This window comes from Odontesthes bonariensis, chromosome 19, assembly GCF_027942865.1.
Source record: "Odontesthes bonariensis isolate fOdoBon6 chromosome 19, fOdoBon6.hap1, whole genome shotgun sequence".
Lineage (NCBI taxonomy): Eukaryota > Metazoa > Chordata > Actinopteri > Atheriniformes > Atherinopsidae > Odontesthes > Odontesthes bonariensis.
Genome location: NC_134524.1, coordinates 33,842,026 through 33,867,020, shown reverse-complemented (window position 1 = coordinate 33,867,020; position 24,995 = coordinate 33,842,026). Strand labels below are relative to the sequence as shown.

The window sequence follows — 24,995 nt, the reverse complement described above, 5'->3', positions numbered from 1 at the left end:
ACTTAATATTGGAGGCTCCCTTTTTTCTGAGGGGTTTCACTACACACTGTTATTCAATCATCATGAAAACTGATATTATCAACCGAGACAAGATCAAAAATCACTGGGTTAACGAACTCGGTACTGAAATCTCAGAAGACTCTTGGACTGACGCTTTAAAAAGAGTGAACAGTAGCACGTCATGTGCAAGACTAAGTCTCATTCAGTTTAAAGTTGTCCATCGCTTGCACTGGAGTAGAGCAAGGATCGCTTCCATTTACCCGAATATTGACAGCAAATGTGTCAGATGTCATATTAATGTAGCAGATTTGACTCATATGTTTTGGTCTTGCCACCTGTTAACAGGCTATTGGTCTGATATATTTGATGTACTGTCAAAGGTCTTTGGTGTGATTTTACAGCCGTGTGCAGTGATAGCATTATTTGGTGTATCGAACAAAGAAGCAGATTTAACTAAGTACCAACAGAACATTATAGCATTTGTTTCTCTGCTGGCACGAAGGCAAATTTTGCTTCATTGGAAGTCAAGTGCGCCACCGACTGTCGCTCAGTGGTTGAAAGATGTAATGCTATTTTTGCACTTGGAAAAGATCAAATTTGCTATAAGGTGCTCAGACAAATTCCAATCTGTTTGGGAACCATTTCTATCATACTTTAGTAGCCTTCAAGAGCTCCCACAGGCATTGCAATAAATTAAAAAGATTTTATGGGATTAGTTTTACAATTTGGGCACACAACAAGGCACACTTTGTTGACTGTAAAGTCCTCTGAAGGCATATTGAGCTACTTATTCACTGTTTTAATTTTTTAATTTTTTTAATTTTGTCATCTACCTACGTCTACCAAACACAAAACTAAGGTCTATTGATGGTACAGTTTCTGTATTCTTGTTATAATTATCAATATTTTTGGGTCCAGTTTGGGTGGGGGGAGGGCTGGGAGGGGGGTGGTTTTGAGTGTGTACAAAAATTGAAAAAAAAAAGAAAAATCTTTTGTAAACATTCTGAAGATTTACTGTTTGTATCTTCGATTTTTCAATAAAAAATATAAAAAAACTAGAAAGCTGCAAGCAGCTGTGAGCGGGACCGAGGTGTGCGTACGTTGGATGTGCGCACGTTGGGCATGCGCTGGACGCCGTAGTCGCGCAGCTCTGCCCACACGCACGATACCCTTTGCGTACGTAAGAGCACATAATAACTCCAATGCGGAGGGGATTTTGAAAATTTCTAGGGGGCGCCACTGAGCCATTTTGCTCCGCACACACACGATACCCTTTAGTAACCTGGCCAAGTTTGAAGTCTGTAGCATTAAATCTGTAGGACAAGTTCGATCCTATGCAAGGCGTGGAATCGGTCAAAAATGGCACGAAAACGCACTTTCCATCCAAAATGGCCGCCTTCCTGTGGACGTGGCACATTGGCGGCCTGAGACTTTTTTGTGCGTCTGGGCATGATGAATGAGTGTACCGAATTTCGTCGTCCCACGCGAAACTAATCCTATTAAGGGGACCATTTTTAAGCATTGTAGGGGGCGCTACAGAGTCAATGAGCGACTCCCAAAAATATAAAGTTTAGATTCTTTCATGTCGTCGACTAGCACGTGGCGCTTGCAAAATTTCATGAGTTTTCGAGCACCTTTTGCAAAGAATAAGAATAATAATAATAACTAGAAAGCTGCAAGCAGCTGTGAGCGGGACCGAGGTGTGCGTACGTTGGATGTGCGCACGTTGTGGCATGCGCTGGACTCCGTAGTCGCGCAGCTCTGCCCACACGCACGATACCCTCTGCGTACGTATGAGCACATAATAACCCCAATGCGGAGGGGTTTTTGGAAATTTTTAGGTGGCGCCACTGAGCCATTTTGCTCCGCCCACACACGAATCCCTTTACATACACACGAGGTGGTCAGGGTGGACGTGTGTGCCAAGTTTCATGATCTTGCAATGGTGATAAGGCTTTCAAATCACAAACGCCATCACACTATTTTCACCGCCTGGCCACGCCCACACCATTCAGAGTTTTAAAAAGTTTCTCCATGATTAATTTCCTCCATGTCTTAAGAGTAATCTGGCCAAGTTTGAAGCTTGTAGCATTAAATCTGTAGGACGAGTTCGATCAAATGCGAGGTGTGGAAAAAAAAAGACATTTCCAACCACCAGCAGGTGGCGCTATAGGTGGATGTCGTTATGATAATATGTACGCGTTCAGGCTGGGTCCAGCATTCACCGTATGAAGTTTGGGACAGATTGGATAATGTATGTGGGAGTTATAAGCGACTTCATTTTTTGTGGCGAGTGATGGCGAGTCATCGAACTTTGAGGAGTTGCCACGCCCACGCCCTTTAAGTTTTGAAAAAGTTTCTCCATTAATTTCCCCCCCCATGTCTTAAGAGTAACCTGGCCAAGTTTGAAGTCTGTAGCATTAAATCTGTAGGACAAGTTCGATCTTAAGCAAGGCGTGGAATCGGTCAAAAATGGCACGAAAACGCACTTTCCATCCAAAATGGCCGCCTTCCTGTGTACGTGGGACCATGGCGGCAAGAGACTTTTTTTTGCGTCTGGGCATGATGAATGAGTGTACCGAATTTCATTGTCCTACGCGAAACTAACCCCATTGCGGGCACCATTTTTAAGCATTGTAGGGGGCGCTACAGAGTCAATGAGCGACTCCCAAAAATATAAAGTTTAGATTCTTTCATGTCGTCGACTGGCAGGTGGTGCTCGCAAAATTTCCTGAGTTTTCGCATACCTTTTGCAAAGAATAATAATAATAACTAGAAAGCTGCAAGCAGCTGTGAGCGGGACCGAGGTGTGCGTACGTTGGGGAATGCGCTGGACGCCGTAGTCGCGCAGCTCTGCCCACACGAAGGATACCCTCTGCGTTAGTACGAGCACATAATAACCCCAATGCGGAGGGGTTGTTGAAAATTTCTAGGGGGCGACACTGAGCCATTTTGCTCCGCCCACACACGATACCCTTTAAATACGTACGAGGTCGACAGGGTGGACGTGTGTGCCAAGCTTCATGACTTTGCGATGATGATAAGGCTTTCAAATCAGAAACGTCATTACAAGATTTTCACCGCCTTGCTACGGCCACGCCCTTTGAGATTTGAAAAAGTTTCTCCATGAATTTTTGCCCCCATGTCTTAAGAGTAATCTGGCCAAGTTTCAAGTCTGTAGCATTAAATCTGTAGGACGAGTTCGATCAAATGCGAGGTGTGGAAAAAAAGAGATGTTTCCAACCCCCAGCAGGTGGCGCTATAGGTGGATGTCGCTATGATAATATGTACACATTCAGGCTGGTTCCAGCATTCACCGAATGAAGTTTGGGACAGATTAAATAATGTATGTGGGAGTTATAAGCGACTTCATTTTTTGTGGCGAGTGATGGCGAGTCATCGAACTTTGAGGCGTCGCCACGGCCACGCCCTTTGAGGTTTGAAAAAGTTTCTCCATGAATCTTTCCCCCCATGTCTTAAGAGTAACCTGGCCAAGTTTGAAGTCTGTAGCATGAAATCTGTAGGACAAGTTCGATCTTATGCAAGGCGTGGAATCGGCCAAAAATGGCACGAAAAAGCACTTTCCATCCAAAATGGCCGCCTTCCTGTGGACGTGGCACCGTGATGGCATGAGACTTTTTGGTGCGTCTGGGCATGATGAATGAGTGTACCGAATTTCGTCGTCCCACGCAAAACTAACCCCAATGTGTGGACCATTTTTAAGTACCCTAGGGGGCGCCACTGAGCCACTTTGCTCCGCCCACATACGATACCCTTCACATACGTACGAGGTTGTCAGGATGGACGTGTGTGCCAAGTTTCATGACGTTGTGATGATGATAAGGCTTTCAAATCACAAACACCATCACACGATTTTCACCGCCTGGCCACGCCCACATTGTTCAGAGTTTGGAAAAGTTTCTCCATGAATTTTTGCCCCCATGTCTTAAGAGTAACCTGGCTAAGTTTGAAGCTTGTAGCATTAAATCTGTAGGAGGAGTTTTATAAAATGTGAGGTGTGGCAAAAAAAGACGTTTCCGACCACCAGCAGGTGGCGCAATAGGAGGATGTCACTATGATAATATGTACGCATTCAGGCCGGGTCCAGCATTCACCGTTTGAAGTTTGGGACAGATTGGATAATGAGTGTGGAAGTTATAAGCGACTTAATTCTTCATGGCGAGTCATAACTTTGAGGCGTCGCCACGGCCACGCCCTTTGAGGTTTGAAAAAGTTTCTCCATGACTCTTTCCCCCCATGTCTTAAGAGTAATCTGGCCAAGATTGAAGCTTGTAGCATTAAATCTGTAGGACGAGTTCGATCAAATGCGAGATGTGGAAAAAAAGAGATGTTTCCAACCCCCAGCAGGTGGCGATATAGGTGGATGTCGTTATGATAATATGTACGCGTTCAGGCTGGGTCCAGCTATCACCGTATGAAGTTTGGGACAGATTGGATAATGTATGTGGGAGTTATAAGCGACTTAATTTTTTTTGGCGTGTGATGGCGAGTCATCAAACTTTGAGGCGTTGCCACGGCCACGCCCTTTAAGTTTTGAAAAAGTTTCTCCATGATTTTATCCCCCCATGTTTTAAGAGTAACCTGGCCAAGTTTGAAGTCTGTAGCATGAAATCTGTAGGACAAGTTCAATCTTATGCAAGACGTGGAATTGGCCAAAAATGGCACGAAAACGCACTTTCCATCCAAAATGGCCGCCTTCCTGTGGACGTGGGACCATGGCGGCAAAAGACTTTTTTGTGCGTCTGGGAATGATGAATGAGTGTACCGAATTTCATTGTCCTACGCGAAACTAACCCCATTGCGGGCACCATTTTTAAGCATTGTAGGGGGCGCTACAGAGTCAATGAGCGACTCCCAAAAATATAAAGTTTAGATTCTTTCATGTCGTCGACTGGCAGGTGGCGCTCGCAAAATTTCCTGAGTTTTCGCATACCTTTTGCAAAGAATAAGAAAGAATAACGGAGGAGAAAAATAATAATCCTTACAGATACAATAGGGTCCTTGCAGTTTCACTGCTCGGTCCCTAACTAGAAAGCTGCAAGCAGCTGTGAGCGGGACCGAGGTGTGCGTACGTTGGATGTGCGCACGTTGGGCATGCGCTGGACGCTGTAAACGTGCAGCTGTGCCATAACACACGATACCCTCTGCGTATGTACAAACACATAATGACCCCAATGCAGAGGGGTTTTTGAAAATTTCTAGGTGGCGCCACTGAGCCATTTTGCTCCACCCACACACGATACCCTTTACATACGTACGTGGTCGTCAGGGTGGACGTGTGTGCCAAGTTTCATGACTTTGCGATGATGGTAAGGCTTTCATATCACAAACGCCATCACAAGAATTTCACCGCCTGGCCACGCCCACACCGTTCAGAGTTTGGAAAAGTTTCTCCATGAATTTTTGCCCCCATGTCTTAAGAGTAACTTGGCCAAGTTTGAAGCTTGTAGCATTAAATCTGTAGGAGGAGTTTGAGGTGTGGAAAAAAAAAAGACGTTTCCGACCACCAGCAGGTGGCGCTGTAGGTTGATATCACTATTTTATATGTGCGCGTTCAGGCTGGGTCCAGCATTCACCGTATGAAGTTTGGGACAGATTGGATAATGTGTGTGGAAGTTATAAGCGACTTAATTCTTCATGGCGAGTCATAACTTTGAGGCGTCGCCATGGCCACGCCCTTTGAGGTTTGAAAAAGTTTCTCCATGATTCTTTCCCCCCATGTCTTAAGAGTAACCTGGCCAAGTTTGAAGTCTGTAGCATTAAATCTGTAGGACGAGTTCGATCAAATGCGAGGTGTGGAAAAAAAAAGACATTTCCAACCACCAGCAGGTGGCGCTATAGGTGGATGTCACTATGATAATATGTACGCGTTCAGGTTGGGTCCAGCTATCACCGTATGAAGTTTGGGACAGATTGGATAATGTATGTGGGAGTTATAAGCGACTTAATTTTTTGTGGCGAGTGATGGCGAGTCATCGAACTTTGAGAAGTCGCCACGGCCACGCCCTTTAAGTTTTGAAAAAGTTTCCCCATGAATCTCTCCCCCCATGTCTTAAGAGTAACCTGGCCAAGTTTGAAGCTTGTAGCATTAAATCTGTAGGACAAGTTCGATCTTATGCAAGGCGTGGAATCGGTCAAAAGTGGCACCAAAACGCACTTTCCATCCAAAATGGCCGCCTTCCTGTGGACGTGGGACCATGGCGACATGAGACTTTTTTGTGTGTCTGGGCATGATGAATGAGTGTACCGACTTTCGTCGTCCCACGCGAAACTAATCCTATTAAGGGGACCATTTTTAAGCATCCTAGGGGGCGCTACAGAGTCAATGAGCGACTCCCAAAAATATAAAGTTTAGATTCTTTCATGTCGTCGACTGGCAGGTGGTGCTCGCAAAATTTCCTGAGTTTTCGCATACCTTTTGCAAAGAATAATAATAACTAGAAAGCTGCAAGCAGCTGTGAGCGGGACCGAGGTGTGCGTACGTTGGGATGTGCGTACGTTGGGGAATGCGCTGAACGCCGTAGTCGCGCAGCTCTGCCCACACGCAGGATACCCTCTGCGTTAGTACGAGCACATAATAACCCCAATGCGGAGGGGTTGTTGAAAATTTCTAGGGGGCGACACTGAGCCATTTTGCTCCGCCCACACACGATACCCTTTAAATACGTACGAGGTCGACAGGGTGGACGTGTGTGCCAAGCTTCATGACTTTGCGATGATGATAAGGCTTTCAAATCAGAAACGCCATTACAAGATTTTCACCGCCTTGCTACGGCCACGCCCTTTGAGATTTGAAAAAGTTTCTCCAAGAATTTTTCCCCCCATGTCTTAAGAGTAACCTGGCCAAGTTTCAAGTCTGTAGCATTAAATCTGTAGGACGAATTCGATCAAATGCGAGGTGTGGAAAAAAAGAGATGTTTCCAACCCCCAGCAGGTGGCGCTATAGGTGGATGTCGCTATGATAATATGTACACATTCAGGCTGGTTCCAGCATTCACCGAATGAAGTTTGGGACAGATTAAATAATGTATGTGGGAGTTATAAGCGACTTCATTTTTTGTGGCGAGTGATGGCGAGTCATCGAACTTTGAGGCGTCGCCACGGCCACGCCCTTTGAGGTTTGAAAACGTTTCTCCATGAATCTTTCCCCCCATGTCTTAAGAGTAACCTGGCCAAGTTTGAAGTCTGTAGCATGAAATCTGTAGGACAAGTTCGATCTTATGCAAGGCGTGGAATCGGCCAAAAATGGCACGAAAACGCACTTTCCATCCAAAATGGCCGCCTTCCTGTGGACGTGGCACCGTGATGGCATGAGACTTTTTGGTGCGTCTGGGCATGATGAATGAGTGTACCAAATTTCGTCGTCTCACGCAAAACTAACCCCAATGTGTGGACCATTTTTAAGTACCCTAGGGGGCGCCACTGAGCCACTTTGCTCCGCCCACACACGATACCCTTCACATACGTACGAGGTTGTCAGGATGGACGTGTGTGCCAAGTTTCATGACGTTGTGATGATGATAAGGCTTTCAAATCACAAACACCATCACACGATTTTCACCGCCTGGCCACGCCCACATTGTTCAGAGTTTGGAAAAGTTTCTCCATGCATTTTTGCCCCCATGTCTTAAGAGTAACCTGGCTAAGTTTGAAGCTTGTAGCATTAAATCTGTAGGAGGAGTTTTATAAAATGTGAGGTGTGGCAAAAAAAGACGTTTCCGACCACCAGCAGGTGGCGCAATAGGAGGATGTCACTATGATAATATGTACGCGTTCAGGCTGGGTCCAGCATTCACCGTATGAAGTTTGGGACAGATTGGATAATGTGTGTGGAAGTTATAAGCGACTTAATTCTTCATGGCGAGTCATAACTTTGAGGCGTCGCCACGGCCACGCCCTTTGAGGTTTGAAAAAGTTTCTCCATGACTCTTTCCCCCCATGTCTTAAGAGTAATCTGGCCAAGATTGAAGCTTGTAGCATTAAATCTGTAGGACGAGTTTGATCAAATGCGAGATGTGGAAAAAAAGAGATGTTTCCAACCCCCAGCAGGTGGCGCTATAGGTGGATGTCGTTATGATAATATGTACGCGTTCAGGCTGGGTCCAGCATTCACCGTATGAAGTTTGGGACAGATTGGATAATGTATGTGGGAGTTATAAGCGACTTCATTTTTTTTGGCGTGTGATGGCGAGTCATCAAACTTTGAGGCGTTGCCACGGCCACGCCCTTTAAGTTTTGAAAAAGTTTCTCCATGATTTTATCCCCCCATGTCTTAAGAGTAACCTGGCCAAGTTTGAAGTCTGTAGCATGAAATCTGTAGGACAAGTTCGATCTTAAGCAAGGCGTGGAATCGGTCAAAAATGGCACGAAAACGCACTTTCCATCCAAAATGGCCGCCTTCCTGTGTACGTGGGACCATGGCGGCAAGAGACTTTTTTTTGCGTCTGGGCATGATGAATGAGTGTACCGAATTTCATTGTCCTACGCGAAACTAACCCCATTGCGGGCACCATTTTTAAGCATTGTAGGGGGCGCTACAGAGTCAATGAGCGACTCCCAAAAATATAAAGTTTAGATTCTTTCATGTCGTCGACTGGCAGGTGGTGCTCGCAAAATTTCCTGAGTTTTCGCATACCTTTTGCAAAGAATAATAATAATAACTAGAAAGCTGCAAGCAGCTGTGAGCGGGACCGAGGTGTGCGTACGTTGGGGAATGCGCTGGACGCCGTAGTCGCGCAGCTCTGCCCACACGAAGGATACCCTCTGCGTTAGTACGAGCACATAATAACCCCAATGCGGAGGGGTTGTTGAAAATTTCTAGGGGGCGACACTGAGCCATTTTGCTCCGCCCACACACGATACCCTTTAAATACGTACGAGGTCGACAGGGTGGACGTGTGTGCCAAGCTTCATGACTTTGCGATGATGATAAGGCTTTCAAATCAGAAACGCCATTACAAGATTTTCACCGCCTTGCTACGGCCACGCCCTTTGAGATTTGAAAAAGTTTCTCCATGAATTTTTGCCCCCATGTCTTAAGAGTAATCTGGCCAAGTTTCAAGTCTGTAGCATTAAATCTGTAGGACGAGTTCGATCAAATGCGAGGTGTGGAAAAAAAGAGATGTTTCCAACCCCCAGCAGGTGGCGCTATAGGTGGATGTCGCTATGATAATATGTACACATTCAGGCTGGTTCCAGCATTCACCGAATGAAGTTTGGGACAGATTAAATAATGTATGTGGGAGTTATAAGCGACTTCATTTTTTGTGGCGAGTGATGGCGAGTCATCGAACTTTGAGGCGTCGCCACGGCCACGCCCTTTGAGGTTTGAAAAAGTTTCTCCATGAATCTTTCCCCCCATGTCTTAAGAGTAACCTGGCCAAGTTTGAAGTCTGTAGCATGAAATCTGTAGGACAAGTTCGATCTTATGCAAGGCGTGGAATCGGCCAAAAATGGCACGAAAAAGCACTTTCCATCCAAAATGGCCGCCTTCCTGTGGACGTGGCACCGTGATGGCATGAGACTTTTTGGTGCGTCTGGGCATGATGAATGAGTGTACCGAATTTCGTCGTCCCACGCAAAACTAACCCCAATGTGTGGACCATTTTTAAGTACCCTAGGGGGCGCCACTGAGCCACTTTGCTCCGCCCACATACGATACCCTTCACATACGTACGAGGTTGTCAGGATGGACGTGTGTGCCAAGTTTCATGACGTTGTGATGATGATAAGGCTTTCAAATCACAAACACCATCACACGATTTTCACCGCCTGGCCACGCCCACATTGTTCAGAGTTTGGAAAAGTTTCTCCATGAATTTTTGCCCCCATGTCTTAAGAGTAACCTGGCTAAGTTTGAAGCTTGTAGCATTAAATCTGTAGGAGGAGTTTTATAAAATGTGAGGTGTGGCAAAAAAAGACGTTTCCGACCACCAGCAGGTGGCGCAATAGGAGGATGTCACTATGATAATATGTACGCATTCAGGCCGGGTCCAGCATTCACCGTTTGAAGTTTGGGACAGATTGGATAATGAGTGTGGAAGTTATAAGCGACTTAATTCTTCATGGCGAGTCATAACTTTGAGGCGTCGCCACGGCCACGCCCTTTGAGGTTTGAAAAAGTTTCTCCATGACTCTTTCCCCCCATGTCTTAAGAGTAATCTGGCCAAGATTGAAGCTTGTAGCATTAAATCTGTAGGACGAGTTCGATCAAATGCGAGATGTGGAAAAAAAGAGATGTTTCCAACCCCCAGCAGGTGGCGATATAGGTGGATGTCGTTATGATAATATGTACGCGTTCAGGCTGGGTCCAGCTATCACCGTATGAAGTTTGGGACAGATTGGATAATGTATGTGGGAGTTATAAGCGACTTAATTTTTTTTGGCGTGTGATGGCGAGTCATCAAACTTTGAGGCGTTGCCACGGCCACGCCCTTTAAGTTTTGAAAAAGTTTCTCCATGATTTTATCCCCCCATGTTTTAAGAGTAACCTGGCCAAGTTTGAAGTCTGTAGCATGAAATCTGTAGGACAAGTTCAATCTTATGCAAGACGTGGAATTGGCCAAAAATGGCACGAAAACGCACTTTCCATCCAAAATGGCCGCCTTCCTGTGGACGTGGGACCATGGCGGCAAAAGACTTTTTTGTGCGTCTGGGAATGATGAATGAGTGTACCGAATTTCATTGTCCTACGCGAAACTAACCCCATTGCGGGCACCATTTTTAAGCATTGTAGGGGGCGCTACAGAGTCAATGAGCGACTCCCAAAAATATAAAGTTTAGATTCTTTCATGTCGTCGACTGGCAGGTGGCGCTCGCAAAATTTCCTGAGTTTTCGCATACCTTTTGCAAAGAATAAGAAAGAATAACGGAGGAGAAAAATAATAATCCTTACAGATACAATAGGGTCCTTGCAGTTTCACTGCTCGGTCCCTAACTAGAAAGCTGCAAGCAGCTGTGAGCGGGACCGAGGTGTGCGTACGTTGGATGTGCGCACGTTGGGCATGCGCTGGACGCTGTAAACGTGCAGCTGTGCCATAACACACGATACCCTCTGCGTATGTACAAACACATAATGACCCCAATGCAGAGGGGTTTTTGAAAATTTCTAGGTGGCGCCACTGAGCCATTTTGCTCCACCCACACACGATACCCTTTACATACGTACGTGGTCGTCAGGGTGGACGTGTGTGCCAAGTTTCATGACTTTGCGATGATGGTAAGGCTTTCATATCACAAACGCCATCACAAGAATTTCACCGCCTGGCCACGCCCACACCGTTCAGAGTTTGGAAAAGTTTCTCCATGAATTTTTGCCCCCATGTCTTAAGAGTAACTTGGCCAAGTTTGAAGCTTGTAGCATTAAATCTGTAGGAGGAGTTTGAGGTGTGGAAAAAAAAAAGACGTTTCCGACCACCAGCAGGTGGCGCTGTAGGTTGATATCACTATTTTATATGTGCGCGTTCAGGCTGGGTCCAGCATTCACCGTATGAAGTTTGGGACAGATTGGATAATGTGTGTGGAAGTTATAAGCGACTTAATTCTTCATGGCGAGTCATAACTTTGAGGCGTCGCCATGGCCACGCCCTTTGAGGTTTGAAAAAGTTTCTCCATGATTCTTTCCCCCCATGTCTTAAGAGTAACCTGGCCAAGTTTGAAGTCTGTAGCATTAAATCTGTAGGACGAGTTCGATCAAATGCGAGGTGTGGAAAAAAAAAGACATTTCCAACCACCAGCAGGTGGCGCTATAGGTGGATGTCACTATGATAATATGTACGCGTTCAGGTTGGGTCCAGCTATCACCGTATGAAGTTTGGGACAGATTGGATAATGTATGTGGGAGTTATAAGCGACTTAATTTTTTGTGGCGAGTGATGGCGAGTCATCGAACTTTGAGAAGTCGCCACGGCCACGCCCTTTAAGTTTTGAAAAAGTTTCCCCATGAATCTCTCCCCCCATGTCTTAAGAGTAACCTGGCCAAGTTTGAAGCTTGTAGCATTAAATCTGTAGGACAAGTTCGATCTTATGCAAGGCGTGGAATCGGTCAAAAGTGGCACCAAAACGCACTTTCCATCCAAAATGGCCGCCTTCCTGTGGACGTGGGACCATGGCGACATGAGACTTTTTTGTGTGTCTGGGCATGATGAATGAGTGTACCGACTTTCGTCGTCCCACGCGAAACTAATCCTATTAAGGGGACCATTTTTAAGCATCCTAGGGGGCGCTACAGAGTCAATGAGCGACTCCCAAAAATATAAAGTTTAGATTCTTTCATGTCGTCGACTGGCAGGTGGTGCTCGCAAAATTTCCTGAGTTTTCGCATACCTTTTGCAAAGAATAATAATAACTAGAAAGCTGCAAGCAGCTGTGAGCGGGACCGAGGTGTGCGTACGTTGGGATGTGCGTACGTTGGGGAATGCGCTGAACGCCGTAGTCGCGCAGCTCTGCCCACACGCAGGATACCCTCTGCGTTAGTACGAGCACATAATAACCCCAATGCGGAGGGGTTGTTGAAAATTTCTAGGGGGCGACACTGAGCCATTTTGCTCCGCCCACACACGATACCCTTTAAATACGTACGAGGTCGACAGGGTGGACGTGTGTGCCAAGCTTCATGACTTTGCGATGATGATAAGGCTTTCAAATCAGAAACGCCATTACAAGATTTTCACCGCCTTGCTACGGCCACGCCCTTTGAGATTTGAAAAAGTTTCTCCAAGAATTTTTCCCCCCATGTCTTAAGAGTAACCTGGCCAAGTTTCAAGTCTGTAGCATTAAATCTGTAGGACGAATTCGATCAAATGCGAGGTGTGGAAAAAAAGAGATGTTTCCAACCCCCAGCAGGTGGCGCTATAGGTGGATGTCGCTATGATAATATGTACACATTCAGGCTGGTTCCAGCATTCACCGAATGAAGTTTGGGACAGATTAAATAATGTATGTGGGAGTTATAAGCGACTTCATTTTTTGTGGCGAGTGATGGCGAGTCATCGAACTTTGAGGCGTCGCCACGGCCACGCCCTTTGAGGTTTGAAAACGTTTCTCCATGAATCTTTCCCCCCATGTCTTAAGAGTAACCTGGCCAAGTTTGAAGTCTGTAGCATGAAATCTGTAGGACAAGTTCGATCTTATGCAAGGCGTGGAATCGGCCAAAAATGGCACGAAAACGCACTTTCCATCCAAAATGGCCGCCTTCCTGTGGACGTGGCACCGTGATGGCATGAGACTTTTTGGTGCGTCTGGGCATGATGAATGAGTGTACCAAATTTCGTCGTCTCACGCAAAACTAACCCCAATGTGTGGACCATTTTTAAGTACCCTAGGGGGCGCCACTGAGCCACTTTGCTCCGCCCACACACGATACCCTTCACATACGTACGAGGTTGTCAGGATGGACGTGTGTGCCAAGTTTCATGACGTTGTGATGATGATAAGGCTTTCAAATCACAAACACCATCACACGATTTTCACCGCCTGGCCACGCCCACATTGTTCAGAGTTTGGAAAAGTTTCTCCATGCATTTTTGCCCCCATGTCTTAAGAGTAACCTGGCTAAGTTTGAAGCTTGTAGCATTAAATCTGTAGGAGGAGTTTTATAAAATGTGAGGTGTGGCAAAAAAAGACGTTTCCGACCACCAGCAGGTGGCGCAATAGGAGGATGTCACTATGATAATATGTACGCGTTCAGGCTGGGTCCAGCATTCACCGTATGAAGTTTGGGACAGATTGGATAATGTGTGTGGAAGTTATAAGCGACTTAATTCTTCATGGCGAGTCATAACTTTGAGGCGTCGCCACGGCCACGCCCTTTGAGGTTTGAAAAAGTTTCTCCATGACTCTTTCCCCCCATGTCTTAAGAGTAATCTGGCCAAGATTGAAGCTTGTAGCATTAAATCTGTAGGACGAGTTTGATCAAATGCGAGATGTGGAAAAAAAGAGATGTTTCCAACCCCCAGCAGGTGGCGCTATAGGTGGATGTCGTTATGATAATATGTACGCGTTCAGGCTGGGTCCAGCATTCACCGTATGAAGTTTGGGACAGATTGGATAATGTATGTGGGAGTTATAAGCGACTTCATTTTTTTTGGCGTGTGATGGCGAGTCATCAAACTTTGAGGCGTTGCCACGGCCACGCCCTTTAAGTTTTGAAAAAGTTTCTCCATGATTTTATCCCCCCATGTCTTAAGAGTAACCTGGCCAAGTTTGAAGTCGGTAGCATGAAATCTGTAGGACAAGTTCAATCTTATGCAAGACGTGGAATTGGCCAAAAATGGCACGAAAACGCACTTTCCATCCAAAATGGCCGCCTTCCTGTGGACGTGGGACCATGGCGGCAAGAGACTTTTTTGTGTGACTGGGCATGATGAATGAGTGTACCGAATTTCATTGTCCTACGCGAAACTAACCCCATTGCGGGCACCATTTTTAAGCATTGTAGGGGGCGCTACAGAGTCAATGAGCAACTCCCAAAAATATAAAGTTTAGATTCTTTCATGTCGTCGACTGGCAGGTGGCGCTCGCAAAATTTCCTGAGTTTTCGCATACCTTTTGCAAAGAATAAGAAAGAATAACGGAGGAGAAAAATAATAATCCTTACAGATACAATAGGGTCCTTGCAGTTTCACTGCTCGGTCCCTAATAATAATAATAATCCTTACAGATACAATAGGGTCCTTGCAGTTTCACTGCTCGGTCCCTAATAATAATAACTAGAAAGCTGCAAGCAGATGTGAGCGGGACCGAGGTGTGCGTATGTTGGATGTGCGCACGTTGTGGCATGCGCTGGACTCCATAGTCGCGCAGCTCTGCCCACACGCACGATACCCTCTGCGTACGTATGAGCACATAATAACCCCAATGCGGAGGGGTTTTTGGAAATTTTTAGGGGGCGCCACTGAGCCATTTTGCTCCGCCCACACACGATACCCTTTACATACATACGAGGTCGTCAGGTTGGACGTGTGTGCCAAGTTTCATGATCTTGCAATGATGATAAGGCTTTCAAATCAGAAACGCCATCACACGATTTTCACCGCCTGGCCACGCCCACACAGTTCAGAGTTTTAAAACGTTTCTCCATGATTCATTTCCTCCATGTCTTAAGAGTAACCTGTCCAAGTTTGAAGCTTGTAGCATTCAATATGTAGGAGGACATTGATAAAATACGAGTTTTGGAAAAAAAGAGACGTTTCCAACGACCAGCAGGTGGCGCTATAGGTGGTTGTCACTATTTTATACGTGCGCGTTCAGGCTGGGTCCAGCAATCAACATATGAAGTTTGGGACAGATTGGATAATGTGTGTGGAAGTTATAAGCGACTTAATTCTTCATGGCGTGTCATAACTTTGAGGCGTCGCCACGGCCACTCCCTTTGAGGTTTGAAAAAGTTTCTCCATGACTCTTTCCCCCCATGTCTCAAGAGTAACCTGGCCAAGTTTGAAGGTTGTTGCATTAAATTTTTAGGACAAGTTCGATCAAATGCGAGATGTGGAAAAAAAGAGATGTTTCCAACCCCCAGCAGGTGGCGCTATAGGTGGATGTCGTTATGATAATATGTGCGCGTTCAGGCTGGGTCCAGCAATCAGCGTATGGAGTTTGGGACAGATTGGATAATGTATGTGGGAGTTATAAGCGACTTAATTTTTTGATGCGAGTGATGGCGAGTCATCAAACTTTGAAGCGTCGCCACAACCACACCCTTTGAGGTTTGAAAAAGTTTCCCCATGAATTTTCCCCCCCATGTCTTAAGAGTAACCTGGCCAAGTTTGAAGTGTGTAGCATGAAATCTGTAGGACAAGTTCGATCTTAAGCAAGGCGTGGAATCGGTCAAAAATGGCACGAAAACGCACTTTCCATCCAAAATGGCCGCCTTCCTGTGTACGTGGGACCATGGCGGCATGAGACCTTTTTGTGCGTCTGGGCATGATGAATGAGTGTACCAAATTTCGTCGTCCCACGCGAAACTAATCCTATTGCGGGGACCATTTTTAAGCATCATAGGGGGCGCTACAGAGTCAATGAGCGACTCCCAAAAATATAAAGTTTAGATTCTTTCATGTCGTCGACTGGCAGGTGGCGCTCGCAAAATTTCCTGAGTTTTCGCATACCTTTTGCAAAGAATAAGAAAGAAAGAATAATAACTAGAAAGCTGCAAGCAGCTGTGAGCGGGACCGAGGTGTGCGTACGTTGGGATGTGCGCACGTTGGGGCATGCGCTGGACGCTTGAGCTGCAGCTCTGCCCACACGCACGATACCCTCTGCATACTTACAAGCACATAAAAACCCAAATGCGGAGGGGTTTTTGAAAATTTCTAGGGGGCACCACTGAGCCATTTTGCTCCGCCCACACACGATACCCTTTACATACGTACGAGGTCATCAGGGTGGACGTGTGTGCCAAGTTTCATCACCTTGCGATCATGATAAGGCTTTCAAATAACAAACGCCATCACATGATTTTCACCGCCTGGCCACGCCCACACCGTTCAGAGTTTGGAAAAGTGTCTCCATGAATTTTTCCCCACATGACTTAAGAGTAACCTGGCCAAGTTTGAAGCTTGTGGCATTAAATCTGTAGGAGGAGTTTGAAAAAATGTGACGTGCGGAAAAAAAAGAGGTTTCCAACCACCAGCAGGTGGCGCTATAGGAGGATGTCACTATGATAATATGTACGCGTTCAGGCTGGGTCCAGCATTCACCGTATGAAGTTTGGGACAGATTGGATAATGAGTGTGGAAGTTATAAGCGACTTAATTCTTCATGGCGAGTCATAACTTTGAGGCGTCGCCACGGCCACGCCCTTTGAGGTTTGAAAAAGTTTCTCCATGACTCTTTCCCCCCATGTCTTAAGAGTAATCTGGCCAAGTTTGAAGCTTGTAGCATTAAATCTGTAGGACGAGTTCGATCAAATGCGAGATGTGGAAAAAAAGAGATGTTTCCAACCCCCAGCAGGTAGCGCTATAGGTGGATGTCGTTATGATAATATGTACGCGTTCAGGCTGGGTCCAGCATTCACCGTATGAAGTTTGGGACAGATTGGATAATGTATGTGGGAGTTATAAGCGACTTCATTTTTTGTGGCGAGTGATGGCGAGTCATCGAACTTTGAGGAGTTGCCACGCCCACGCCCTTTAAGTTTTGAAAAAGTTTCTCCATGAATTCCCCCCCCCCCATGTCTTAAGAGTAACCTGGCCAAGTTTGAAGTCTGTAGCATTAAATCTGTAGGACAAGTTCGATCTTAAGCAAGGCGTGGAATCGGTCAAAAATGGCACGAAAACGCACTTTCCATCCAAAATGGCCGCCTTCCTGTGTACGTGGGACCATGGTGGCAAGAGACTTTTTTATGCGTCTGGGCATGATGAATGAGTGCACCGAATTTCATTGTCCTACGCGAAACTAACCCCATTACGGGCACCATTTTTAAGCATTGTAGGGGGCGCTACAGAGTCAATGAGCGACTCCCAAAAATATAAAGTTTAGATTCTTTCATGTCGTCGACTGGCAGGTGGTGCTCGCAAAATTTCCTGAGTTTTCGCATACCTTTTGCAAAGAATAAGAAGAAGAAGAAGAAGAAGAAGAAGAAGAAGACGGAATAATAATAAACCTTACAGATACAATAGGGTCCTTGCAGTTTCACTGCTCGGTCCCTAATAATAATAAACCTTACAGATACAATAGGGTCCTTGCAGTTTCACTGCTCGGTCCCTAATAATCCTTACAGATACAATAGGGTCCTTGCAGTTTCACTGCTCGGTCCCTAAAAATATATATATATAATATATATTATGTATAATATAGGCTATGTATATAATATGCCCCCCGCACACACGCGATTAGTCATTGGTCTTTTGGTCATGGAAATTCAGTAAAAGGTTTTGGAAAAGTCATGGAAAAAAGTAGGTGAAAAAGTGTATTAACCCTGATCATAGAATTTAAAGCAACATAGAAATGAAAATGAAATCAAATACCATTTGACTGACAGGTGAAAACCAGGATGAAACTTATGACAAAGTAAATATTTGTATTTGTTTCGGGGGAGGGGGGTCATTGAGCTCTGAAAGGATGGCATGAGCACACTCTTTCACGGCTTCTTTTGAACGCATCGCCTCTACTCTGAGCTGAGCTCCCCTTGGATGACTGAGCTCTTCTCAGTTCTTAAGGATGAGCCCTGACTCCCTTCAGGGCAGCTCAGTTTGTATGTTTGCATCTACTTAAAGAAAGGGGGGGGGCGGACATGTGTCTACAAAACAAATGGTTTTGTAGACACATGTTCACACTGATCAAATTTTTTAAACTACTTCTGCAAAAATGATGTAAAGTACTTTGGTGTGTTGTGACGGACTAACTAAGCTCAGCTCCCAGTTTCTGCTGTCTCACCTTCATATCTTGAGTGGGACTTGGATGATATCAGCTCATGCTTACATTTCAGAATACACATGGCATCCCTCTCCTGTTATAGTACCAAACACAGCGGGCCGAGCCAGCTTAGCTCATTTCCTCATTTATTCATAAATACCATTTGCAAACGTACGTATACCGGTGGCGAAACAGCAACCCCAACGAAATATGTCGGTAAAAAAAGCCATTATTTTACCCGTAACCAAGATGGCTGACTCATCTCCACAAGACGCCATAACCATGATGACTAAACTGCAGGGTATCAAGAATATTGAGTTTCCATCTGCGGCAGATGCCAAAGCATTTCTCACCCGCCGCGGAGGTGAGGGGACGACGGGGGCAGCGGAGGAGGGGAGTGCGACACCGACAAGGCATGAAAACATGGAATAATGCCGAAAATACGCTGAGAATATTGAACTGATCGTGTGAGATCTTTACATGGATGTGGTCAGAGACTTTAGGGATAAGATTGATCCCATGGAAGCTCTGGATGGAGCAGGGAGGAATTATTAAAGGGATAGTTCGCCTCTTGACATGAAGCTGTATGACATCCCAGGCTCAACTTTCAGCCAATAATAACCCGTTTGCCTGGGTGTGTAATGTAGAAGTTTTAATTCTCGTGTTAAGAGTTTGATAAAACAAAGAAATGTTTGCATTCTTTTGTTTTAACACACATTTGTTTAGAGGATTCTACAGACCTTGGTTTGCAAATTAAACATTTTCTGCACAGTTCACAAAAATCCTGAAAGAGTCCAATCATAACTAATTCTAAGCTAATTCTAATGGGTGATCTCAACTTAGATTGGGACAACAAATCAAAAAGGTGAATCAAAAGTGAAGGGTGCAACAAGGATCTAAAAAAAATAAATCACCCAACTTGACTTTATATTCAGGAATATTACCAGAAAGAATAACTAAAAGTTACAGTTTGATCATAACTGCACCCTGGTGACAAGAAAGCTGACCAAGAATAGATTCTACTTCAAGGACATTCCTTCAGATGTTTCCTCCTGTATACCAAAAGGGAGTCCAGCTGCCAGGAAATGAGTGATTTGACATGAAGTGACATCATGAATGCTGAAAATCTTGAGAAGTGTTGTAAGATATTTGCTGATGAAATTGTCTAACTCTGTCAGGGATCATTTTGTTGTAAAGGTCCAGAGGAAAAGAAAGAGAAGATGCAATCTGCCTTGGCTAAATGAAAATGTATAGAAAACTCAGGAGGGATAGAGATAGTGCACCAAAAGAAGCAATTGAATCAAACAGTTACAGACATGCTTATTTTTCAGAGGTCTGAGGATAATGTTACTCAAGAAATGAGGCAAGCCAAATCTGGTTTTTCCATTCGCACATTAGATGTCACCAAAGGTGATGGTAAAGCAAATCTCATGGGACAGGAACCACATTTCAGGTGACGTTCACCTTAAAATTCAGGGGAAATTAATTGATGATAAGGCCAGTAATGCTACTACTTTTAATAATTATTTTCTGATTCAGTAAAAGAGTTGGGTTTGAACTTTAAAGAGAGGAAACTGGATATTGTCCCTCTAACCACCACAAATGGAATTCTTAATCTGATTTAACATTAGATGTCGTCTCTCTATGGATGCTGCCAAGATTTTCAGGATTCTTTCCCATCTGTCAGAGGACAAACTGGGGAAACGGTCACCAAACCACTGGAGTGGATTCTAACCCAACCCTACAACTGTAAGGTCTTATAAATCTTCAACGTTTTGTCACTTTTTTAACTTCTGCTCAGCGGAATCCATAAAATCCTCCAGAATATCTTGAACTGGAGACTGTTCCATACACTTCTGTGGCTCTGCTTAAGGGCAGTTATCTTACTCGGCAGAGCCCCAACTCACTGTAACATCCTGCTTGATCCCATTCAGAGCTGGAATTCTATCAGCAGCTTTAAGAACAAACTGAAAAATCTACTGAAAGACACTAAATAACCAGTGACTTTCTGTCGGTTTTCATTGGAATAGCCGGGGCGTGTGTGTATGAATACATGTGCATAAGTGTGTTGTTGTGATATATTATTGCTGGAACTTTTTGAATAAAACCTGCTAAGGGACTCCAGATGTAAATTAGCTTAAAGCTAATTCTGGTGCAATACATCAAATGACAACATATATGTTTAATATACTACATGGTACCTTTTAAAATAAATTCTATAAAGAAAATAACTAAAAAAAATGAGATGTAACCAACATCACAATTTGACCCATGCAGAGCAGGGAAAGCCATCTGAACTATATTTGCAAATCAGAGCAACGAAAAGGATGAATTATTGCAACATGACGATATGTTTGGCTTCTAAAGTGGGTCTTACCACTGATTTGTGGTCCGCTCTCAGTCGGTCTCGGAGGTTCCTCAGAGTGTCCCTGAAGCCTCTTGATTTTGGTACCTTGGGCTTAGCAGGATGCTGAGAGTTGTCACAAATCTGAACAGCTGTTCTCTACGAATGAGGAGGGGATAGGAAACTGTGAGCATTCACCAGAACAGAGAAGAAGACGAGCAGTGCTGCTGCCGTTTCTTTTCCCTCCTCTTTACATCCTTTCACCGACAGATAACAGAGTGATCAGTGCACTGCTAATCTTGACATTTGTATTGTAACATAACATGTTCCATCTTGTGTTGGATTGTGGAATGGTTACCCAGGAGTTGTTGCTTTCCTTTCCCTTTTTCTCCTCCTCTTCCTCCTCCTCACTTTCACTGTTGTTGATGAAGCAGAGCTGAAGATTCGTCTGTGTCTGCAGGCTGGAAGGTGCACAACAATCAACACACTTCTATTATATCCTGACTCACAGTACAAAGAGCTGGAAAATATTGACATGGCAGAAGAGGTCTACTTATTCCCATCAAATGAAGGGATTTGAACAAAGCTTCTAAAACTTGAATAAATATCTGGCTATCTGGCTCAGGGGTGGAAGAAATATTTCTAGCTTTGACTTAAGAAAAGGAAGTAATACCGCACTGTAAAATTCGTCATACTAATTGCATAAGCAGCTGCAGCAAGCCAGTCATTTCCCAGTTTCTTCCCAACCACACAACCATGGTGTTAAACTGCCACTCTGTCTTTGTGTATGGGGCATACCTATAAAATACTAACTGGAAACCCTGTTATGTTTATGCATCACATCAAATCTGCAGAGATCTACAGTTAAAAATATGTTTATGTATGTGCTGCCATGACAACAGAAGCAGTTCAGAAGCTGTTGTTGATGAGCCCCACCACAGTGGTGCCATCCTTGATGAAGAGGTTGCTGCTGTGTGACGCACGGACTGCAAACTACAGGGGCGAGGTGAGCCAACTGGCCCCGTGGTGCAGAGACAACCATCTCTCTCTTAATGTGGAGAGGACGAAGGAGAAGCCCCCACCCATCCCCCACCCATCCCCCTCCACTGACCATAAACATGATGCTGTGGAGAGAGCGAGCAGCACCAAGTTCCTGGGTGTGACTTCACTCACCCACCCACTGCTTCTTCAGCCTCCTGCCCCCCGGGGGAGACTGAGGAGCCTCCGGGCGAGAACCAGCAGACTGAGAGACAGCTTCACCCACCAGGCTGTCAGGATGCTGAAACCACCCCCCCCCCCCCCCCATTAGGGATGGGAATCGAAAATCGGTTCTTGTTGAGAACCGGTTCCCAGTGTTTCAATTCCTTGGAATCGTTTGGCGATTTTGCAAACGATTCTCCTATCGATTCCAGTGGGCGCGAATGATGTCACCACGCACCGTTGCGTGGCGAGTCCAGCGCAGCCAGCAGCCAACAGTAAACATGGCGCCCAAGCGGTACAAACGCTCGAAAGTTTGGTTACACATCCCTAAAAAAGACGACAACAGGGCAACTTGCAAAGTGAATATTTCACCAAAGGGAGGAAATACTACCAACATGCAATAACTATGAATGAATGTCGCGTTTTCGATCTGCTCCGGACTAACGTTGGTGAATCTGAACCCAGCAACGTTAGCAACGTTAGCATGTACTCGGCTAACACTGCAGGTAACTAACTAACTAACAAACACTGCCTATCATGTTTGCGCCATTTGCCTCATTGTAAAACCTGCTGTTAGTAGCGGTTAAGGTTAAATGAATGCCTTCTCAGGCATAACATTTAGATGAAATCATGAGAGACAGAGCCTGACTGGCTCAGAGCCAGAGGCTGGTGGTCTATCTTAGATAATTATCGACCCATTTCTAGGTTGTCAACCCTAGCTAAAGTGTTTGAATCTCTTGTCAGTGAGCAAATGAAACACTACTTAGCTGAAAACAATATTTTAAGTTCAACTCAATCAGGCTTCAGGCAAGGTCATAGCACTGGAACTGCCGTGACATCTGTTTTAAATGATTTTATTTCTGCCTTGGACACAAAAAAATCATGTTGTGCACTTTTTGTTGACCTCTCCAAGGCGTTTGATACTGTTGATTTTAAAATACTATTGCATAGACTTAAGGCTATAGGTTTTAGTAGCCCAGTGTTACAATGGTTTTCAAATTATTTAGTTGGCAGAACACAGTGTGTTGCCCTAGAGAACCTTCAATCACCCTTACTTACCATAAAAGCAGGTGTCCCGCAAGGGTCAGTTCTTGGCCCAATCTTGTTTTCTCTGTATATTAATGATATAGATAAGGGCCTAAATCCAGCCAAGGTACATCTATATGCAGATGATACCATTCTATACACTGTTAGTACCTCAGTGCAAGATGCCTTGGATTCTTTACAAACGTCCTTCATATCCATTCAAAATGCATTATTGCAGTTAAAATTAGCACTAAACACAAATACGAAGTATATGATTTTCACGCGATCAAGAGCATGTCCTGATGGTAACTTAACAACACTTGATGGTACCTTCCTGGAGCGGGTTATTTCTTACAAATATCTTGGTATTTGGTTAGACCAAAAGCTCACATTTGAAGTGCATATCAATAATCTTTTAAGAAAGCTAAGGCCTAAGGTTGGTTTTTATTTTCGTATGAAAAAATGTTTTTCATTTTTAGCAAGAAAAAGGCTGGTCCAGAGTACTTTTCTCTCAGTGTTGGATTATGGTGATACAATTTATATGCATGCGCCCTTATGCTTCCTCAAGAAGCTGGACGCAGTTTATCATTCTGCATTGCGATTTGTAACAGGTGCCCCCTCAAGAACTCACCATTGTGATCTATACTCTAAAGTCCAATGGCCATCTCTGTATTTAAGGCGTAAATTGCATATGTTACTTTTTATTGCTAAGGCATTGCTGGGTAAACTTCCTCATTATATCTGTAATTTATTGACTTTTTGCACTTCATCTTATGGTACACGTTCCTCACAGAAGTTGTTACTTCAGTCTAGCACTCCTCGTACTGAATTAGGGAAGACAGGCTTTTCTTTTTATGCTCCTCACCTATGGAATGAGTTGCAGAATATATTGTGTATGGATTCTCTGCCCTCTTTGGAGACTTTTAAGAGGGAAATTAATGCTGTTTACACAGAGGAATGTCATTGTTTTTAAACATACACCACATAACCTTGATCTGATGCTATGTTTTATGTAGGCCTAAGTTTATCATTATTATTTTTTTTCTCTTAAAGGTAGGGTAGGAGATCCTGGATTTTGAGTCCAGCGAAGCTGCATTTTGAAAATACACAGGTAAAAAGTCCCAACCCTTTTCTTCACTTTCCCCCCGAAGGCACGCCTCTAGAGTACATGAACGCGCACGAGCACTAAGGTGCACGAGCGCTGTTCTGACAGCAAGCATCGATCGTTGCCATATTTAGTATTTAGTATTTAGTTTATGCTAACTATACGTTTAATAATGCTAGGTGCTAGCCAAGCTGGCTCTAGTTTAGCTTCCTGCCAAGCTTCTGGACGTGTAATTCGTTCACGGAGCAGGGTACGCGCACAGGGGGAAGGAGGGGGAGGGAGGAGCAGATTGCAGTTTGATAGACGGCATCGTTTTTCCTAGATTGTACGTTCTAGAGGCCACTAAAACTTTTGCAATGGGGGTGTGAAGAGTATTTCAAGCAATATGTAAAAAAATGTTCCAGAAAAAGATCCCCTACCCCGCCTTTAATGTATTTTTTGAAAGTTTATTTTCCTTATTATATGTTTTGTGTCTGTCTGCGTCTGGAAGTGTATGTAAGCTGCCATTTTGACCAGGACTCCCTGGCAGAAGAGACTCTTAGTCTCAATGGGACAATCCTGGCTAAATAAAGGAAAAATAAATAAATAAAAATAAAAACTACCCCCAGTTCACCTCTACCTCCAGCTTCTCCTTTCACCAGAGCAGGGAAGAGTTAAATTACCCAGGCCATGATAGACCAATGTGGACCTCACCGTCGTTGGGTTTGTGAGGTCATGACTCGTGTAACTTCTAAACGAAACAAAGTTGATGCTAATCGACCGGTTTGTTGTCCTTTTTCTCCAAATGAGAATCGATAAGGGAACCGATAAAGAACCGAATCGTTAAGCAGAATCGAAAATGGAATCGTAAAAATCTTATCAATTCCCATCCCTACCCCCCATGCACAAACCAAATGGAAATGGTGAATGGACTGTGTCTAGCTGACCACTCACTTCCACTACATG

At 44.6% G+C, this 24,995-nt stretch overlaps 1 protein-coding gene across 3 annotated transcripts in view; it reads right to left on the bottom strand.

Moving 5' to 3' along the window:
• Positions 1-24,995, bottom strand: part of LOC142369063 (schwannomin-interacting protein 1) — a 66,090-nt gene that overhangs the window by 15,850 nt on the left and 25,245 nt on the right. For all 3 annotated transcript variants that reach the window (XM_075451300.1, XM_075451301.1, XM_075451302.1), the window contains exons 4-5: positions 21,078-21,180; positions 20,753-20,878 (exon numbers count right to left, since the gene is read on the bottom strand). In XM_075451300.1, the coding sequence (XP_075307415.1) occupies positions 20,753-20,878; positions 21,078-21,180 (229 nt within the window). The remainder of the gene's footprint in view (positions 1-20,752; positions 20,879-21,077; positions 21,181-24,995) is intronic.